At 35.5% G+C, this 21398-nt stretch overlaps 2 protein-coding genes across 5 annotated transcripts in view; both read right to left on the minus strand.

Moving 5' to 3' along the window:
- Positions 1-2143: 2143 nt before the first annotated feature.
- On the minus strand, positions 2144-5489 carry LOC107857104. 4 transcript variants are annotated; one of them, XM_016702046.2, is made up of 4 exons: positions 4146-5489; positions 3305-3427; positions 2996-3128; positions 2144-2516 (listed from the first exon to the last, which is right to left on the minus strand). In XM_016702046.2, exons 1-4 carry the CDS (start codon positions 5043-5045, stop codon positions 2470-2472), a joined length of 1203 nt encoding a protein of 400 aa, XP_016557532.2. In that variant the 5' UTR covers positions 5046-5489; the 3' UTR covers positions 2144-2469. The 4 variants fall into 4 exon arrangements, with proteins under 4 accessions (XP_016557532.2, XP_016557531.2, XP_047255444.1 ...); XM_016702045.2 differs by having other exon boundaries at positions 2988-3128; XM_047399488.1 differs by having other exon boundaries at positions 2988-3128; positions 4860-5481.
- Positions 5490-8883: 3394 nt separating this feature from the next.
- LOC107846727 overlaps positions 8884-21398 on the minus strand; it is a gene marked incomplete in the record, with an annotated part of 18916 nt that continues 6401 nt past the window's right edge. Inside the window, 4 exon segments of the mRNA XM_047399489.1 lie at positions 8884-9303; positions 9797-9937; positions 10111-10233; positions 20903-21043. Coding sequence (XP_047255445.1) covers positions 9163-9303; positions 9797-9937; positions 10111-10233; positions 20903-21043 — 546 coding nt within the window.

The following is a 21398-nucleotide window of genomic DNA, read 5'->3' on the forward strand; positions in this document are numbered from 1 at the left end:
TTTTAGCTTGGACAGAATCCTTAAAAAACTACTCATTCCTAGAAAACAAAGAGTTTTTTATTAATTTATCCTTAATACGGATCAAAATCGGACTAGTAAGTATCAAGTACCATTCTGCCAAATATAAACCTTATTTCAATGTCATAAAGTTGGTAAAAATTTGTCCTTCATTCGAGAAATACGCTTAAACTTAATATCGTATATCAGATTATGAAACTCTATCCGGGTGAAATTTCATCAAGGCTTTTTTTGTAAGCAACGCGCACCTGAAACGATTATTTGTTCTAAGTAATGTCTCTCGTGCTGTCATTCAACTGATAATTCCACAAATAGAAATAGAAGAAAGAGACTGTCATAGAAGAAAGTAGCTGCATATCCAGAAGACTAGCTAATCCTAAGTAAACAAACATGTTGAAATATGGGCTTCTTTCTGAACAGGTAAAAAAATCACATCAGATAACACAAAATCTTACTCTTCAAAGTTTATGGTTGACAACACTATCTAAACAGGAAAATCTAGCCAACTACAAACCAAAATCAATAACATAATGCTCACCTGATATTTTCTTTTCATCACATTAAGAAAGTTACATTATATTACATCAACAAATAGAAAAAGCTTTATGAGAGTAGACCTTGGTCGGTTCGACCAGTACGTGATAAACTTTAGTAAGACATTCAGCAGTCAAAAGATCAATCAACTTGAGCAGTAATCCATGACGGCCGTAGCAACAATATATGAAGAGAGGTAGAGACAACGCGACAATTATGATATCGTGTAAAGCTACATGAAGTTTAGGAATGCTCGGACTAGGCTGTTGTTCCTCTCTAATCGAAAGATCATTCAAAGTGTCATCAAGTCGAGGACTGCTCGGAGTAGGCTGTTGAGGAATGATCTCCGCAGCACTATAGAAACTTCAACTGACATGCAAACATATCTATACCCACAAAAAGAGTTATAGCAAGTGAGGTGTCAGTACAAACACACGTACTGGTAGGTGTCATCAACCGACCCGAGCTAGAAACATATAACAACATATAGCAATCAAGAAGAGATCATGACAATATTCACTTAACGAACTTCAACATATTTCAATTCCCAACCTTGCCGCTCTCTCTTAGCTATGACACTATAAATTTATCCTCAGGGCGTAACTAAATGATACAATACCATGAAACCACTAAACCCATATCTCTTATGCACTCATCTCATTTAAATCAGCCTCAAGTATGTATATACACACAAGATAACAAGACTGATTCAAGACATACATTCTATCAACACCTACCTGCAATACATATTCACAAATACATCAATTTACAGACCACCGGTTATCCTCTTCTTATTAATCCATCTCACGTTACTCATATCAATTCACTTACACTTAGTCAGTCCAATCATCAACCAATCACGTATACGCTGATATCACTGAGGTGCTTGACTGTCCTTTAAGTGGCACACATAATGAAAGTGTAAACCACTTTTTTTTTTGAGTGTGGATGGTCTGCTAAGATCTGGGATAAGCTGCTACAATGGCAAGGATGTCATAGAACTGCCAACTCTTGGCCAGAAGAACAACACTAACACTGGGCAGAACAAAAGAGGTCACCGTCTGCTGAGATGTATCGTGTGATTCTTGCTGCTGCTATTTACTTCATCTGGCTGGAACGAAGGAAAAGCGTCTTTCAACAGGTGACTAGAAGTACAGAAGTGGTGCAAAGGTTGATTATACAGGAGACCATGTGTAGAGGACATATGCTACCAAGACTTGCAATGAGACTTCAAGACCTAAACTATTATCCTTCGCTCGTTATGTTTGCTGTTAGTTCAATAGGGGTATACCGTATACGTAGAGAAGAGATAGAGGACCTGTAAGGCTGGGTTTGTGTCAAGTACGACTGCAAATTTTGATACCGTTTTGTAATGTTTCACTTGGTAAATAATAAAATGTTACTCACCAAAAATAAAATGCGTTTTTATATAGTAAAAAAAAGATCACCTACTTTTTATATCTTTACAGGCCTTGTCTCCATGGTTTGCACACCTTGTGATGCCTCTGGACAAAATCTTACTGCAGATACTCTATTTTTATTGTTAAACTTGGCCTTAAATCAACTTAAACAGCATGTGCATTGCAGCATATTGCGCGTGAAGTAGAGTTGTAAATTATAATTACTTCGTCACATATACAGTTACCAATGAATTTTTTAAAATTATTTTACAGCTTTTGTAGAGCAGTTCCTGAAAAAACAAAAGTACATTAACAAAAACATGATGAGAAAAGCTCAGGCATTGAATGCCTATACACAATTTCCATCCTAAAATGTATAGTCCTTTTCCTGAGAATAAACTACATCTGTATCCTATGTCACTGTTATAAAGTTGGTAAGTACTTGTCCTTCATTCGAGAAATAAGCTTAAACTTCTCCTCTGCTTCTACCTGCTGTCGTATATCTGATTGTGAAGTTTTATCTGGATGGAATTTCATCAAGGCTTTTTTGTAAGCAACACGCACCTGAAACAAGAATATATTCCAAGTGCTATCATTCTAACTGCGACCAACACTTCACAAATAGAAATAGAAGAAAAAAGCGGTCATATGGAGAAGATAGTCAGACAAACCCAAAGTACAACTCCCAAAATCCCTATTAAAGACGCAAGAAATGAAAAGAAGTGGCTGCATATCCTGACCGAAGACTAGCTAACTCTACATAAGCAGGGACGTGAATCTAGAGAGCCAACAATAAGACGAGACAGTATTGGGAGAAAGATAAAACAGGTGTATAGATCAGAATGCGAAACAAAAGGATCATATGATTGCTAAATTACAAGAGACGTAACCAACCACAGAGAAGGGCAAGAGTAAAATAAGATAAGAATGGCAATGCTTCACAAAAGTATGTTCCCTGGAATTATATCTATTCAGTATTCTGATATTTTAAAATTACGAAGACTGAAGATATTTAGAGACTGAGCGTAAACAAACCTCATTACTAGTGCCATTACTAACTGTGATTCCCAACCCGCGCAACACTGATGCCATATCATGGCACGTCTCTTCAAGCTTACTGAGCTCCTTGCCAACTTCGGCTCGTATCTGCTCCTTCAACTTCGTATTCTCTAGGTCCTAAAAAAGGTTCATCAGATGGTTTATACACTAGGTAAAATCTAAATACGTTGTAATCAGAAAATAAAACAGAGGCAGCATAAGTGGCACCGGAAGAGAGGTATAAAGAAAATATGAAGATAAAGAGGCTTCAAAAAGCTGCAAAATAGACAACAGAAGAAGCCAAATTGCCATACCTTCTTTTGAGCTTCTCTCATTTCCTCCACACGCTGCTTTTTCCTCTTCTCGAGTTCTGCTAAACGAATACGTTCAGCCTCCTCTCTTTTCAGCAACTCCTTCAACTTTCTGGCTTCTTCTTCCTGAATACGTAACAAGCACATCAGATAACAGCACATCTTCTATTTCATCAAAAAGGGGATACACCCCGTGTACAGAGATATACATCAGAATTATAAATGTATTGTTCTCTACCAGACATCATCAGCAGATTAGTGTGCAGTTGGTGCTAAAAATCCACATTTATTTTTTGTAATCGAGAAAACCTCAACGGGTAATGGCACACAGTTCAAAACTCGTATACAATTAGCACGGCGCTCTACCCTTCCCCTCTTAAACACCATGCTTTTATCCGCGGCTCTGTTCGAGCCTGCGATGTGTGTCTAAATCACACATGACTGGTTGCGTTCTTGCTACTAGATCAAATCCCTTGCGGCATGCTCAAAAATATGCATAAGAAAAAAATGTCTAAATTTAGGATTAAGGACGAGAGCGTCCTAGCTGTTCTCTTTAGACATTGTCCACACACAACACCTTGTCAAGACTTATAGCCCACTCTCCCAACCAATGCGAGACGCTAACCCACTCTAATACAGTAAAAAAAGTTATGATACAAATAGAACCCCTTCTCAGTAGATTATCATGCGTTATACATGCTTCAAGAAGTTCCATCCAACCTAATTATCCTACCTTAAGGTACCTTAGTCTACATACTTTCTAAAATCTTCCTTCAACAATCAACAATAATGATTTTACTAAAACATTACCGTCAGACTTTGCAATACAAAAAGTAACCATTACCTCGACTAGTTTTCTAGCACGGAGGTAGCAATAATATATGTAGAGAGCTCGAAACAGCGCAATAGTTATGAGATATGGTAAAGCTATGTGAAACCAGTGATTGATCCTTTCGAACCAATTCACAAGTTGCCCACATAAGTTCTTCACTTGCCAACCAAAATTCTTAAGTGTCAGTGACACTTGCTCCAAAAAGTTCTGCAACCACAATAGCACTTGGCTATCGAAGTTTTCAAGCCCCAATAACTCTTGCCCACCAAAATTTACCACCTTCTCTAGCAATTGCACACCAAAATTCACTGAGTTTAGTAGCAGCTCCCAACCAAAATTTACCAGCTTCAGTAACAGTTTCCCAGCAAAGTTTACCGGGTACGATAGCAGTTGCACAACAAAACATACCGGGTACGATAGCAGTTGCACAACAAAACATACTGGGTACGATAGCAGTTGCACAACAAAATACATCGGGTACAGTAGCAGTTTCACAACGAAATATACAGGATACAGTAGCAGTTTCACAATGAAATATACCGGGTACAGTATCAGTTTCACAACAAAATATACCAGGTACAGTAGCAGTTTCACAACAAAATATACCGCATACAGTATCGATTTCACAGCGAAATATACCGGGTACAATAGCAGTCGCACAACAAAATATACAGGATAGAGTATCAGTTTCCCAACAAAAATTAGTAATCTCCCACCAAAATATACCGGGGACAATAGCAGTTGCACACAAAAAATTAGTAGTTCCCCACCAAAATTTACTAGATACAATAGCACTTGTCCAACAGAATCTATCAGGTTCAATAGCTCGTGTACAACAAAATCAACTAGTAGCACTTGTCCAGCAATGTCTACTAAGTTCAGTAGCAGTTGACTATCAAAATTCATCACCATCAGTAGCACTTATCCACCACTTAAGTTGGTCAGGTGCGGACCAGATATGGCTACGGGTGCTGGAATTCGACTAAAACATTCAAAATTTTGAAAGATCTTTCAGGTCGTCTTCCTCAAGACCCAACTTCTTCTTAAGGCAACAAAAATGAAGAGACTGCTCAACCACAACGTCAGCAGTACTAAGTATAATACAATATATGATATGAATGCATTGATGAAGGATTATTCTTGTACCAATTCAAACAATGATGATATTTTCTTCACATAATGTATATAACATACATCTTCATATAGTATACACAGCAATTGGCCTGCATATAATTGTTCCTTAGTGAAGAATTATGTTGTTGTTGATTGAGTCAGGGAGTTAGTTGACTTGATTGGTGAGCTTTGGGAAAGTTTGTTGGGGTACTTCTGTGAAATTCTGTGGAAGTTACTTTTTGGAAAATGACTGATTATATCCCCTTCATTCCCTTTAAAATGGAAATAGTATTAATTAAGGATATATTTTATTAAATTAGCCTCATTAATTATAGGTAGTGCTAAAAAGACTATATTAATCTTTTCTTTTAAATAGACAAAGTTATTTAATTTTTAAAGTAAAAGGATAAAAATATTTAAAAATTAACTAATTTATAGCGTGAACATAACTTTTTTCTGTTGTAACCAAAAAATTTTTTCCAAAATTAAAATTTATATATGTTATGCACTTATTTAATGATAGAAGTAATATGAAAAGAATATGATAAATTTTTCTTGATTTCATAAATTGAAATAATTATCTTTAACAAGAGATCAACTAAATTATAGCACCTTTGATTATTGATTTCATTAGCAACTTGTCAGGTTAAAATGGGCGGCCAAATAAAATAAAATAAAATGGAGTGAGTATATATTTTATCGCTCAACAAATAACGCACATTTATCTTTATTTCTGGCAGACTTTCATTATTTTGATTTAATTAATAGGGCATACTTGTCCTTCAATTGTGATACTCATTTAACCTTGATCTTCAATACAATTAAAAAATAGTATTTATGAGCTATTTTGTAAGTTGTAGGAAATATTTGAGCCAAAAATATAATGGTAATAGTATTTTTAAGCCAAAACTATATCAGAGAATAAAATTGATCTCTTTTAAATAATTCAAAGATGCCCCTAATCATACCAAGCATCCTCCTTTATAAGAATAATAATTTGAAGGTAAAATTTGAAGTATGAAGTATTTGTGAATATAAAAATTATCTTATTCCACTTTTGATATTTTCTTCATCTATTTTTAGTTGTCAATTATTGATTTGACAAATCTTAAGAAACAATGCACTGAGTAATAAATTGTGTTTATCTATTAGTTTTTTACAAATATTAATGAACATTTATTTTTAATAATATATTGTGCGAAATCTTTTTCTTCCAACTAAAATAAAACGGATGAAATTAAAACAATATCATGAAATTACCATGTCATACGAAGATTTACATATTCCTATTTGTACCATCTGGTTCACCAAACGACCCCTTAAATATATTCATTTCCAAAGGCTATTTAAAGAGTTGGCGAATGCAACGCGTTCCCTTTTCGAAAGGCTATTTAATGACTTGTATTTTCGAAAGTCAAGCTTTCTCCACTAGACTCCCTTAACTGTATTTTGCTTTGTTTTTTATTTATTTATAGAGTATCATTAAAATAAAAATAGATCTTCAATCGCATTTGTTCATTTAAATAAAAAATAACTTATCATTTATTTACTTATTTTATCCTTTTATATATATTATTCATCACTCAATGCATTTCTCAAGTCATTATATTTATTATATTTAAAGAATCGATATAGTAAAATTATAATTATTATTTATTATTTCTTAATATTTGGATAAATCAATAATAGATAATCATTATTTCTTGGTTGACTTGTGGTTTGTGAAGTCGACAACTAGAGAGTAGATGTCACAAGTCCAGCTATGTGTACGTACCACTCTTTCTCTCAAATGTTTGAGGTTTCTTTTGGAAGTTGAAAAAAAAGAAGCAACAAGAAAACTATGAACCCCTCCAACCCCCAAACACACACACACAAAAAAAAAAATAGATACTCCCTCGTCCCAAATTATTTGTCTCAAATTGAGATAACATATTAATTAAAAAAATAATTAATAACATGGCTAGTTTATCACAGTGCTCCTATTAAATGATGTTTATATTTTAATTTGAAGAAAAAATAATTAGTGCAAAGGGTAAAACAAGAATTTTTTTTTTTAATCTTTTCTTGATTAATGAAAAAGAACAAGTAAAATGAGAAATCAAATTAGGAAATTTGAGACGGGAATTTGGGACGGAGCGAGTAGCTTCGTGTATGAAGTAATTTCGTTTGTTTATTTTATTTGACCGATACTTTAAAAATAGATATTTTAATTTATTTATTTATTTTTGCAAATCAAGAGAGGTTATTTAATTTATTTATTTATTTATTTTTGCAAATCAAGAGAGGTTATTACTTCTTCTCGTAGTTGTCAAATTTAGAGTTTCAAGTTATCATTAATAAGAGTAATTTTATAAAATATACCTCTAATTAATTTTTTTTTTTAAATCTATTAAGTCAATATGAATCAAGTAAAATGAAACGGAGGGAGTATGACACATTTATATATACTGCTTTCGTTTTGGTCCATCCTTTCACTTTCTTTGTTCACTACTAATAGTAATAGCAATATAATCTAGAGACACTACTATTTTTATTTTTAAATAAGTGATGTTTAAGATAATCAAGAAAACATTGATAATATTCTTTCAATTTTACCTTTCTTTAAATAAAGACTGCTTTACATAACCAACAAACTTCATTCTCTTTTAGAGAAATAAACTTTGACCAATATTGTAAGATATATTTCTTAATCAAATTGAAAAAAGAAAAATTGAAATTTATAATATTTTTCATATAGTTTTTGAATATCTAAATTTTAATTTTAAAAAATTAAATTAAATTAATCTAATCTAATTTAGGTTTGAAATTTAGTCAAATTGACTCATAAAAAATGAAGGACGTATATAAAATTGAATGAAGAGAGTACATTTTTCTAAAAATATTTATTACGGATAAGAAATTAGTAAAAAGAACTTTTATTTTTTAAGAGTGAGTAAGCTTTTTAAGAAGTATGTCTAAGTTAAAAACACCATTTAAGTAAAAACGAATATAGTATTTAATCAATGTAGTCGACTGTCCATTACAATTCCCCTATTCTCCATTGGAAAATTGAAGGCATAAAAAGATGTGGGAATTAGTGTGATCAATTGCATAGTACTCCGTTCATCTTTGCTCCTCAACAAGTCAATAATAAACAAGTAAAGATGAATGAAGAAGTTGTTGTCATTCAATAATCTCTGAAATGCAATAAGACGACGTACAATAGACTTTTATGGTCGGACCTTTTCTCGGACTCTGCGCCGCGAGAGCTTTAGTACACGAGGCTGCCCTTTTTTAAATTTAATTTTAAATTAGGATTAAATTTGCCTTCAAACTAATCTTAACACCACGAGTACATTGGTCGTGATTAAAACTTGAGTCAATTTCACTTTACCCCTAACATTTCCACATTGGGGAATAATAACCAACCGCGTCTTGAATGAAAATGATAACCTCAGTTAGCATGGAGATCGAGGGTGTGTCTTAGTAGTCAATGAAGTGGGTTGATAAGAATCACGAGTTCTCGTATTTAAATTTCAACAGAGACAAAAGTAGTAGGCCTCATCTGTCCTAGTCGGTTGGTGGACAGAGTGAGACAGTATGAGAAGCAACAGGTATCCCGTGAAATTAATTAACGGCGGATGCAAGATGATCATGATAACTAAGGGCTGATCAAAATTAATAATTAAATGTTGAGTTTCGAAGAGTTTTAAGTATTCAGTTAGCAAAGTAGGGAGTGCAGGGGTCGGGATGACAATCCGGGACAAGTACAAAGGCCTCCCAGGTCATTCCGCTAAATAAAAACCTTTCTGCATTTGAGTGCAACTTTCCACATAGAGAGAAGAGCTCAAGCATTGAAGGCATACACAAAATTTCTATCCTAAAATGTTACTATGTTTTTATACAGAACAAAGTACATTGATATCCTATGTCACTGTCACAAAGTTGGCAAGTATTTGTCCTTAATTCGAGAAATAAGCTTAAATTTCTCCTCAGCTTCAACTTGCTGTCGTATATCAGATGTTGAAGCTTTATCCGGGTGAAATTTCATCAACTCTTTTTTGTAAGCAACGCGCACCTGAAACAAGAATTTATTCTATGTGACGTCTCTCGTGCTACATACCATTCTAACTGCGACTAACGCTTCACAAATAGAAATAGAAGAAAGAGACCGTCATACAGTGAAGATTGTAAGACCAACTCAATTACAACCCCCAAAATCGAAGGCAAAAGCATAAAAAATGAGAAGTGGCTGAATATCCTAAAGACTAGCTAATCCTAAGTAAGCGGCATGTTGATAAATGGGCACGAATCTGGAGAGCCGGCAGCCACGTCCCAACACAGACTTATTACAACAGCCAATGTACACAATAAGATGAGACATTATTGGCAGAAAGATAAAACAGATACATAGACCAGAATGCGAAACAAAAGGACAAATCAGGGCAATAGCAAAATAAGAATGCCAATGTTTCATAAAAGTATGTTCCCTGGAATTATTTGCATTCAATAGAATCAGGTAATTTAAATTAAGAAGATGGAAGATATTTAGAGGTTGAGCGTAAACAAACCTCATGACTAGTGCCATTACCAACAGTGATTCCCAATCTGTGTAATACTGAAGCCATATCACAGGACGTCGTTTCAAGCTCACTTAATTCCTTTCCAACTTCAGCTCGTATCTGCTCCTTCAACTTCATATTCTCAAGGTCCTAAAAAGATTCATCAGATGGTTTATACACTAGGTACAATCCAAATTCGCTATAATCAAAAAATAACACAGAGGCAGCATAAGTGGCATAGAAGAGAGATCGAAAGAAATATAAAGTTAAAGACATTGCACAAAGCTGCGAAATAGACAACAGAAAAGGCCAATTTGCCATACCTTCTCTTGAGTTTCTCTCATTTCCTCCACACGTTGCTTTTTCCTCTTCTCGAGTTCTGCTAAATGAATACGTTCAGCCTCCTCTCTTTTCAGCAACTTCTTCAACTTCTTGGCTTCTTCTTCCTGAATAGGTAACAAGCACATCAGATAACAGCAATAGTGATTTTACTAAAAAGTCACCATTACCTTGAGCAGCAATCTACTACGGTGGTAGCAATAATATATGTAGAGAGCTAGAAACAACGCGATAGTTATGAGATAGGGTAAAGCTAAGTGAAACCAGTGACTGATCCTTTCGAACCGATTCACACGTTGGCCACATAAATTCTTCACTTGCCAACCAAAATTCTTAAGCGTTAGTGGCACTTGCTCGAAAAAATTCTGCAACGACAATAGTAGTTGGCAATCAAAATTTTTGAGCCCCAATAACTCTTTCCCACCAAAATTTATCAGCTTCTCCAGCAGTCGCACACCAATATTTGCTAAGTTTAGTAGCAGTCGTCCACCAAAATATACCAGGTTCAGAAGCAGTTGCCAACCAAAATTTACCAAGCTCAGTAGCAATTGCCAACCAAAATTTACCAGCTTTAGTAGCTTTAGTAGCAGTTCCCCGGCAAACTTTATTAGTTGCCAAGCAAAATTTACCAGGTACAATAGCAGTCGCCCACCAAAATTTACTAGGTACAGTAGCGGTCGGCCAGCAAACTTTAGTAGTTGCCCACCAAAATTTATAATGTTAAGTAGCAGTTGCCAAGCAAAATATACCAGCTTCAATAGGAGTTGCCAACCAAAATTCAGTACTTGCCCACCAAAATATATTACGTTAAGTAGCAGCTGCCAAGCAAAATATACCAGCTTCGATAGGAGCTCCCAACCAAAACTTAGTAGTTGCCCAACAAAATATACTACGTTCAGTAGCAATTGCCCAGCAAAATCTACTAGGTACAATAGCACTTGTCCAACAAAATCTACTAGGTTCAATAGTTGTTGTCCAACAAAATCTACCAGATGCAGTAGCTGTTGTCGAACAGAATCTACCAAATTCAGTAGCAGTTGCCCATCAAAATTCATCATCATCAGTAGCATTCGTCCACCACTATAGTCCGTATTAGTACTAACTATACTATATGATATGAATGCATTGATAAAGAATAATTCTTCCACCAATTCAAGCAATGATATTTTTGTTTCATAATGTATATACTACACATCTTCATATTGATTGTTCTTAGTAAAGAATTATGTTGTTGTTGATTGGGTCAGGGAGTTGACTTGATTGGTGGGCTTTGTGGAAGTTTGTTAGGGTATTTTTCTATTAAGAGCAATGCAATTTGCTAGTATCTCCAACTCAGTTTGTCTGTTTGAAAAAATGGCTGATTATAATATATACACTTGCACATTTTGACTTTTTCATGTTTAACGTGCCTACACGTTCAAGAATCTAAGGGAAAGGTCGTGTATACTCTTAGATGTTGACATCGCCTCGTTATAACGACATTTCATTACAGAGACTCAATTTTTCTCCGGAACCGATTTTTCATGTTATATTTTACTTAATGTATTGTTGATTTATAACTTCCTCTGCAAAGACATCCATCCAGCTCAATGGCTTGAGTCCCTTTGATTTTTGAAGTGTGAATGATTTTATTTAAAGTTTTGTATTGTTTTTGTGGATGTTAGACATGTGAAGTGTGTTATATTCCACAATATGGTCGGATATGCAGAATCTGTATATTGCAATAACAACTTCAACTAAAGTTCAAGTATATAACCAAGAACACAATGAAGTATATCAAATACCCTCAACACAAGATCAAAATGACCTTTCCAAGAGGTGTATTTTATTTTTCAGAAAAATAGATGAAACAAAAATGATTAAGACCAAGTCGTCCGAATTCACGGACTTTCCTTAAGGAATAATTCCCCTCACTGTACCCGAGGTTATGGAATCTTCCTCCCAGGATAAAATGACCTTCAATCTGACTATAACGGTACCTCAAATAGGCAGATTCTTCGGACGCACTGAACGATTTAATGATCACACAGAGTATTTGACGACAAGAAGAATGTTTGTAATCTGAAAATTTCTGCACCAAAACCTGTGGATGAAACCAGGTTTATATAGCCACAAGATGCCTCTTCAGAAAGGTGGCATTGGTTCAATTTAATGGTGTGTGTCTTTTCTGAAAATGCAGGTCTGTTTACTTAAAACAGTGCATCATTTTACTGAAACAGTACATACCAGTTCGTGTGAAATATTGTGTCCTTTCATCGAAACATTGCATCAGTTCACTGGAACAGTGCATCTGTTCACTGGAACAGTGCATCTGTTTGCAGAAACAATGTATCAGTTCAGTTTTAGCACTGCAATGTTTCGAAAAACTGCATGCATGTATAAATGGAGAATCAAAACACATTGTTGCATTTTACTGTTTGGTAAATTCGGATCATCAAATAAAATTTGTCCAAAAAGATAGATCTCATCGATCGATCATTTGCCAAATCCAAATCCGAAGCCGAGTTGAGCGAACGACAACGACGGCGCGAGGCATCTCTATTTTCTTGCCTCACTTATCATGTGGAGTAAGTGTTCATTAATATAAACACTACAAAGTACCTTCTCCCACCAATGTGGGAGAATTAGTAGACTTTCCAATTTGGGAGTATACCTTCTACATTAGTATCTCCTTCCTTCTACCATTTTTCTTTCCATTTTTTTCATTCACACTTCATTCATATACTATGAACCCAACAATCCCCCACATGAATGGGGAATGGCTATTTTTCGTAAAAAGTTTTACGGACAAGTATGTGATCATCAAGCAAAGACTAATTGCATCTGGATAAGTGAGTTTCCCTTTGAACTTTCCGTAGTGAACATGCATCGGATGCACTCGGTCAATCGGTAGATTTGATATCTTTGAACCGTCGAACTTTAATGTAAACCTAGACAACACATGTCACACAATCAACCTTTTATCATTTATGGTTCTTACGGTTTTGTTCTTTCCAGCCATGAACACGTCCCGGTTTTCATGAGAGCTTAGAGAATAGGCCTTTACTAACATTCTCTTTGAAGCGGCTTCCACTTCGCCCTTGCATAGGTGATTTCTAAACGTTCAATCCTGTAGATTAAATTATTTGATCAAATCTGCCAAATTTAGATAATCATTAAAAGCCTTTTCACCTTAAGTCTTATCCTTGTTTACTATACATTGTCTACATCATGAGAATGAGTTGGGTAATTGACAATGTTGAACCTATCAGATACAACTTTGTTTGACCTCCTTGAACCTAGCTCTTGGGATCTCCAGACTGCTAGGTAGAGTTACCGCCATGCTGACTCGTCTTAGGCCTTAAATCCATTTCCTTGGATGTTCTTTCCACTCCTTCTCTAGATAGGCCTTTTGTAAGTGGATCCGACACATTATCCTTTGACTTTACATAGTCAATAGTGATAACTCCACTAGAGAGAAGTTCCCTAACGGTATTATGTCTCCGTCGTATATGACGAGATTTACCGTTGTACATCATGCTCCCTGCCCTATCTATTGCCGCTTGGCTATCACAGTGTATACATACTGGTGCCACTGGCTTGGGCCAATACAGAATATCTTCCAAGAAATTCCGGAGCCATTCTGCTTCTTCACCGGCTTTATCTATGCGATAAATTCAGATTCCATTATAGAGCGAGCGATACAAGTCTGTTTGGATGATTTCCAAGAAACTACTCCTCCACCGATAGTAAATACATATCCACTTGTGGATTTTACTTCGTTCGATCCGGTGATCCAATTTGCATCACTATATCCTTCAAGTACCGCAGGATATCTATTATAATGCAAAACATAATTTTGAGTGTATTTAAGATACCCCAAAACTCTTTTCATTGCCATTTAGTGAGTTTTGTTGGGATTACTCGTGTACCGACTCAATTTACTAATTGTACATGCTATGTCTGGTCGTGTACAGTTCATTATATACATTAAACATCCCAATACTCTTGCGTACTCCAATTGCGAGTCACTTTCACCTTCATTCTTTCGAAGTGCAAAGCTCTCATCCAATGGAGTCTTGGCAATACCGAATTCCATATACTTGAACTTGTCAAGTACCTTTTCGATATAATGAGACTGTGACAATGCCAACCCTTGTGGAGTTCGATGGATTCTTATATCTAAGATCACATTTGCAACTCCAAGGTCCTTCATATCAAACTTGCTCTCGAGCATTCGTTTTGTTGCATTTATGTCAGAAATGTCTCTACTGATGATCAACATATCATCCACATATAAACATACAATGACTTGGTGATTTGGAGTGTCTTTAATATAAACACATTTATCACATTTATTTATTTTGAATCCGTTTGCCAACATGGTTTGGTCAAACTTCGCATGCCATTGCTTAGGTGCTTGTTTTAGTCCATAAAGTGACTTAACAAGTTTACACACTTTATTTTCTTTTCCTGGAACCACAAAACCCTCAGGTTGTTCCATGTATATTTCTTCCTCTAAATCTCCATTTAGGAATGCGGTTTTCACATCCATTTGATGGGTTTGAAGATCAATACCACCGCCAAGGCAATTAACATTCGAATCGAGGTTTATCCTTGTTAATGGCGAGTATGTATAAAAGTAATCAAGGCCTCCCTTCTGTTTGAAGCCTTTTACTACAAGCCTTGCCTTGTATTTGTCAATAGTACCATCCGTTTTCATTTTTCTTTTGAAGATCCATTTAGAACCTACAGGTTTATTTCCGGGAGGAAGGTCAATCAATTCCCATGTATGGTTGCTTAAGATTGAATCTATCTCACTATTGACTGCCTCTTTCCAAAAGGATGAGTCTGACGAAGACATCGCTTCTTTAAATGTTTGAGGCTCATTTTCTAAGAGAAATGTTACAAAATCCGATCCAAACGAAGTTGACATTCTTTGACGTGTACTACGTCTTGGATTTTCTTCATTATGTACATTCTCACTTGGTTCATCTCGAGGTCGTTTAGATCCTCCACTAGACTGTTCATGTCTAATTTTATACGGGTAAATGTTTTCAAAGAATTCAGCATTGTCTGATTCAATTACCGTATTTTCACTAATATCCGGATGTTCGGATTTATGAATGAAAAATCGACATGCTTTACTACTTTTAGCATATCCTATGAACACGCAGTCTACCGTTTTAGGTCCTATCTTAACCCTTTTAGGTATAGGAACTTGAACCTTCGCTAGACACCCCCACACTTTGAAATATTTCAAGTTAGGTTTCCTTCCTTTCCATTTTTCGTAAGGAATTGATTGTGTCTTACTATGGAAAACTCTGTTGAGTATACGCTTGGCCGTAACGATAGCCTCCCCCTATAAGTTTTGCGGTAAACCAGAACTTATAAGTAAGACATTCATCATTTCCTTCAAAGTTTGGTTTTTCCTTTTCGCAATTCCATTAGATTAAGGTGAATACAGGGCCGGCCGTAGTTTGATGGATTATTCCATTCTCTACACATATTTGCGCAAAGGGAGATTCATATTCTCCGCCCCTATCACTTCTTATCATTTTGATATTTTTGTCTAACTGATTTTCAACTTCAGTTTTATATTGCCTAAACGCATCTATTGCTTAATCCTTACTACTTAGCAAGTAGACATAACAGTATCTAGTGCAATCGTCAATAAAAGTTATAAAATACTTTTTCCCACCACGAGATGGTGTTGACTTCATATCACAAATGTCAGTGTGTATTAAGTCTAAGGAATTGGAATTCCTTTCAACGGACTTATAAGGATGCTTTGCATACTTCGATTCTACACACGTTTGACACTTTGATTTATTGCACTCAAAGTTTGGTAAAACTTCTAAGTTAATCAGTTTTCGTAACGTTTTGTAATTGACATGGCCTTAACGTTCATGCCATAAATTATAAGACTCAAGCAAGTAAGAAGAATTTGAATTTTTATTCACTTCAACAGTCATTACATTCATCTTATAAAGGCCTTCGGTCAGATAGCCTTTTCCTACATATATTTCTCCTTTGCTAATTACAATTTTTTCAGAAACGGTTACACATTTGAATCCGTTCTTATCTAGGAGTGAAACAGAAATTAAATTCCTACGTAACTCCGGAACATATAACACATTGTTCAGTGTCAAGACCTTGCCGGAAGTCATCTTTAAGCAAATTTTTCCTGTTCCCTCCACCTTAGCAGTAGCGGAGTTGGCCATGTAGAGCATTTCTTCTACTTGAGCCGGAGCAAATGACGAAAACAACTCTCTGTTGGCACAAACATGGCGGGTGGCACCAGAATCCATCCACCATTCGCGAGGATTTCCCGTCAAGTTGCATTCTGTGAACATAGCACACAAATCATCGCATTCTTTGCTGGATTCAATCATATTTGCTTGATCCTTTTTCTTGCCTTTCTTCGGGGCTCGACAATCTGTGGACTTGTGGCCAATTTTGCCACAATTGAAGCACTTTCCTTTGAACTTTTTCTTGGGTTGATTGCTTCCATGTTCAACTTTCTTTCTTTTCTTCGAATTGTTTTGATCATCTTCTACAATATGCGCTCCATTTATTGTAGAATTTCCCTTTGACCTTCTTTCGACAGCTTTATTATCCTCTTCAATACGAAGTCGAACAATAAGATCTTCAACGGTCATCTCCTTGCGTTTATACTTTAAGTAGTTTTTGAAGTCTTTCCACAAAGGTGGTAGCTTCTCAACTATCGCTGCTACTTGGAAAGTATCATTCACAATTAAACCTACAAACAGTTTATGTGAGTATTAAGAACATTTTTAATTTGTTCAACTAAGGTAGTTTTCAAAGATATACCTTTTGCTAGGAGATCATGTATAATGACTTGCAGCTCCGGTACTCGAGAGACAACAAATTTGCTATCAATCATTTTGAAGTCCAGGAACCGTGCAACAAGGAATTTCTTAATTCCCGCATCCTCCGTTTTATATTTCCGTTCAAGTGCCCCCACAGTTCCTTTGATGTTTTGGTTCCACTATAGACATTATAGAGGTCATCTTGGAGACCACTCAGAATATAGTTCCTGCAAAGGAAATCCGAATGTTTCCAAGCTTCTACAATAACGAAGCGGTCTTTGTCCGAGGTTCTCTCGGGCACCTCAGGAGCGTCTTCCCTAGTGAACCATTGTAGACATAAAGTGGCGAGATAAAAGAACATCTTTTGTTGCCACCGCTTGAAGTCAATGCCCGAAAATTTTTCGGGCTTCTCCGCCGGTGCCATCGTTGGCGGAGCATTTATGCGACTTGATGTGACAATGTTATTTGCCCCCACAGAAGTTGTTGCATCCATTATTTGACTTTCAGTTGTCATTTTTTCTGTCACCACAAGACAGAAAACTTAGTATTTTTCAGAATACTATTTATAAAGTTTAATAACTTGAAACTCTTCTTCTTGTTTCTAGTTAACGATAAAGTTTTTATTACTTCGAATCGTCAACCGAGTAAACCTTAACTTGTGATGAAGATTTTATGTCTTCTAATCACTATTTAAATTCAAGCAGAGTAGAAAGCTTAAGCTTTAATCTCCAAAAACAAGCAATACAGATTTTGTAGGGTTATTCCTTAAGATTGTTATATTCCACAATATGGTCGGGTATGCAGAATTTGTATATTGCAACAACAACTTCAACTAAAGTTCAAGTATATAACCAAGAACACAATGAAGTATATCAAATACCCTCAATACAAGATCAAAATGACCTTTCCAAGAGCTGTATTTATTTTTCAGAAAAACAGATGAAACAGAAATGATTAAGACCAAGTCGTCTGAAGTCACGGACTTTCCTTAAGGAATAATTCCCCTCACTGTACTCGAGGTTATGGAATCTTCCTCCCAGGATAAAATGACCTTCAATCTGACTATAACGGTACCTCAAATAGGCAGATTCTTCGGACGCACTGAACGATTTAATGATCACACAGAGTATTTGAAGACAAGAAGAATGTTTGTAATCTGAAAATTTCTGCACCAAAACCTGTGGATGAAACCAGGTTTATATAGCCACAAGATGCCTCTTCAGAAAGGTGGCATTGGTTCAATTTAAAGGTGTGTGTCTTTTCTGAAAATGCATGTCTGTTTACTTACAACAGTGTATCATTTTGCTGAAACAGTACATACCAGTTCGTGTGAAACATTGTGTCCTTTCATCGAAACATTGCATCAGTTTGCTGAAACAGTGCATCAGTGAACTGGAACAGTGCATCTGTTTGCTGTAAAAGTGCATCTGTTCACTGGAACAGTGCATCAGTTCAGTTTTGGCACTACATGCATGTATAAATGGAGAATCAGTTGTGTTTTACTGTTTGGTAAATTCGGATCATCAAATAAAATTTGTCCAAAAAGACAGATCTCATCGATCAATCATTTGCCAAATCTAAATCCGAAGCCGAACCGAGTAAACGATGATGACGACGGCGCGAAGCATCTCTATTTTCTTGCCTCACTTATCATGTGGAGCAAGTGTTCATTAATATAAATACTACAAAGTTCCCTTCTCCCACCAATGTGGGAGAATTAGAGGACTTTCCAATTTCGGAATATACCTTCTACATTGGTATCTCCTTCCTTCCACCATTTTTCTCTCCATTTTTTCCATTCACACTTTATTCATATACTATGAACCCAACAAAGTGAACTCTAAAGTTATACGATTTAAATATGCTAAAACTTGAGAATAATGTTGAAAAATAATAGAATATTCGATCACATCATCTTGTGAGAAAAAATTGTTGATTCTCAATGTTCATTTGAAAAGGTTGTCTCATGTCTCAGTAATTTACTACATCAATTTATCGTTAGCCAGTTATAAACTGAAAAAACAAACCAAACAGACAAGAATCAATTTCGACGTTTCAATTTTAATTGGTTTAGCATGGTTTTAGAAATTTAAACGCCGACTAAATTAATTTGCTATTGATTTTAATCAAAAACCAATTCAAACTGAACCATGAACACCCCTACCAACAAATAGGCTTGATCTAAATAACACCTCCTAGATGATCAGCTTGATAATGGCTTGGGGGATCTTCTCTTTTCCTGAAAAACAACATTGCTCTGTTCACCTGGGCTCAGGGGGTTCATCCGAACACTCCAACAATGGAAAATTACACTATTTATATATGTTTAAATCACCTTTTTATTTATACAAGTAGATGTTGACACCCACCCCTCCCCGCGGCTAGTTCCTATGTTTATTTATTCATATTTTGAACCCCTCAATAAAAATCCTGGTTCCGCCACTGCATGAAAGCCCTTCCTAGCCAACAACTTCTTCCAAATACCACTTGTAATACAACAGTCAAGAAAAGATGAATGATGGACTCAGCACACATTTTAGATCAGTTTTCAAAATCCCATTTTGCTATTTAAAGGAGTATTATTAGTACTTTACACTCCACTTCAATTTGTTCGTCATAGCTTACTCTTAACTTAGCTTGGAACCGAGACACAGTGATTGTTGTTAAAACGGCAAAATAAGGTCGTGGGAGCAATGAAAAATTGAAAACAAGTTCGACAAATAAGATTTCAAGTAGTACTGCTACTATATTTTTCTTTTCTCAACGATTCAGAACAAATGTATAAATCATAACTTGAACACAAAGTATAACATAAACAACTAGAGCATGCTAACTCTTTAAACAATAAAAGGTAACAATCAAAATATACCTCGAAAAGCTGAAATGGTTACCTTTTCTTTTCTTTTTATCTATCGTAACCTCTTTCATCATATTATCGCGACCTTGGTCACATCAACCTGCATCGACTCTAAGTTATTTATCGCATCCTGAAGCACTTCGCTATTAGCATCTGCACTATAGTAAGCCACTGTATCGATTGGACAACACAATTCTTCAGAGTCATTATGATTTGGAAAAAACAGTACTTCAGCCATTGTAACGCTGGGACACAACAATTCTTAATTGTCCATAGCCCTTGCAATAAGCCAGACCAATTGTTATTTGCACTGTTTTCATCAGAGAACAAATGATAGCAGAATTTCAGATTATGTACTATAGTAAGGATAGTTAATATTTTGCTTATATACATACAGCTACTACTACTAAAACCTTGCATAATCGAGAGACGCTATTTAATATTGTTTTTAATGTCCATCGAAGGCCTATACACAAAATTTCCAGAGAATAAACTACATTTATATCCTATGTCACTGTTATAAATTTGGTAAGAATTTGTCCTTCATTCGAGAAATAAGCTTAAATTTCTCCTCAGCTTCAACTTGCTGTCGTATATCAGATGTTGAAGTTTTATCCGGATGAAATTTCATCAAGGCTTTTTTGTAAGCAACGCGCACCTGAAACAAGAATTTGTTCTAAGTAATGCCTCATGTGCTATCATTCTAACTGTAGCTACACTTGACAAACAGAAAGACGCGATCATGCAGATAAGATTGCAAGACAAACACAAGTACAACTCCCAAAATCCCAGGTAAAAAGACAAGACATTACAAAAGTGGCTGCATATCCTGCAGACTAGCTAATCCTAAGTAAGCGGCATTTTGAAATATGGGCGTGAATCCTGAGAACAAAGCCCCAACACATAATTACAACAGCCAACACAAAATAAGAATGTGAAGCTTAAGCATCATATGATTGCTAAAAACAAGAAGGCCACCAACCACAAATCAGGGCAAGTGCAAAATAAGAATGACAATGTTTCATAAAAGTATGTTCCCTGGAATTAATTGCATTCAGTAATTTAAAATTAAGCAGGAAGATATTTAGAGACAGAGTGTTAACAAACCTGACGGTTAGTGCCATTACCAACAGTTATTCCCAATCCACGCAACACTGAAGCCATATCACAGCACATCATTTCAAGCTTACTGAGTTCCTTTCCAACTTCGGCTCGTATCTGCTCCTTCAACTTCATATTCTCTAGGTCCTTAAAAGATTCATCAGACGGTTTATACACTAGGTAAAATCCAAATAATCAGAAAAGAACACAGGCATCATAGGTAGCATGGAAGAGAGATACAAAGAAATATAATCACGAAACATTACAACGTAACCAACTTTTTGGCTATAACAAATTAAAGCTATTTTGTCCTCTTTGAGGATTAGTTATTATTGTTTATCTATTTTGATAAATGGATCATCACAAATCCACAATCCATATTTTTTGCATATGGAATTAAGGTTGAGATTTTGAGAATATAAAATTTTGAAGTTTAACTTCGTTGTTTTTAGAGTTAACGTCAAAAAACACTGTTGTGAAATAGACGACAGAAGAGGCCAAG

Source organism: Capsicum annuum, chromosome 11, assembly GCF_002878395.1.
Source record: "Capsicum annuum cultivar UCD-10X-F1 chromosome 11, UCD10Xv1.1, whole genome shotgun sequence".
NCBI classification, from domain to species: Eukaryota; Viridiplantae; Streptophyta; class Magnoliopsida; order Solanales; family Solanaceae; genus Capsicum; species Capsicum annuum.

Bases quoted from the DNA above. Each gene is read 5' to 3' on its own strand.
- LOC107857104 (XM_016702045.2), bottom strand. From the start codon at position 5,045: ATGGTGATGAATTTTGATAGTCAACTGCTACTGAACTTAGTAGACATT. The intron at 3,129-3,304 runs GTATGGCAATTT...AACCTTTTTTAG, and splicing joins TGAGAGAAGCTCAAAAGAAG to GACCTAGAGAATACGAAGTT. The intron at 2,517-2,987 runs GTTTGTTTACGC...TTCTTGTTTCAG, and splicing joins GTAATGGCACTAGTAATGAG to GTGCGTGTTGCTTACAAAAA.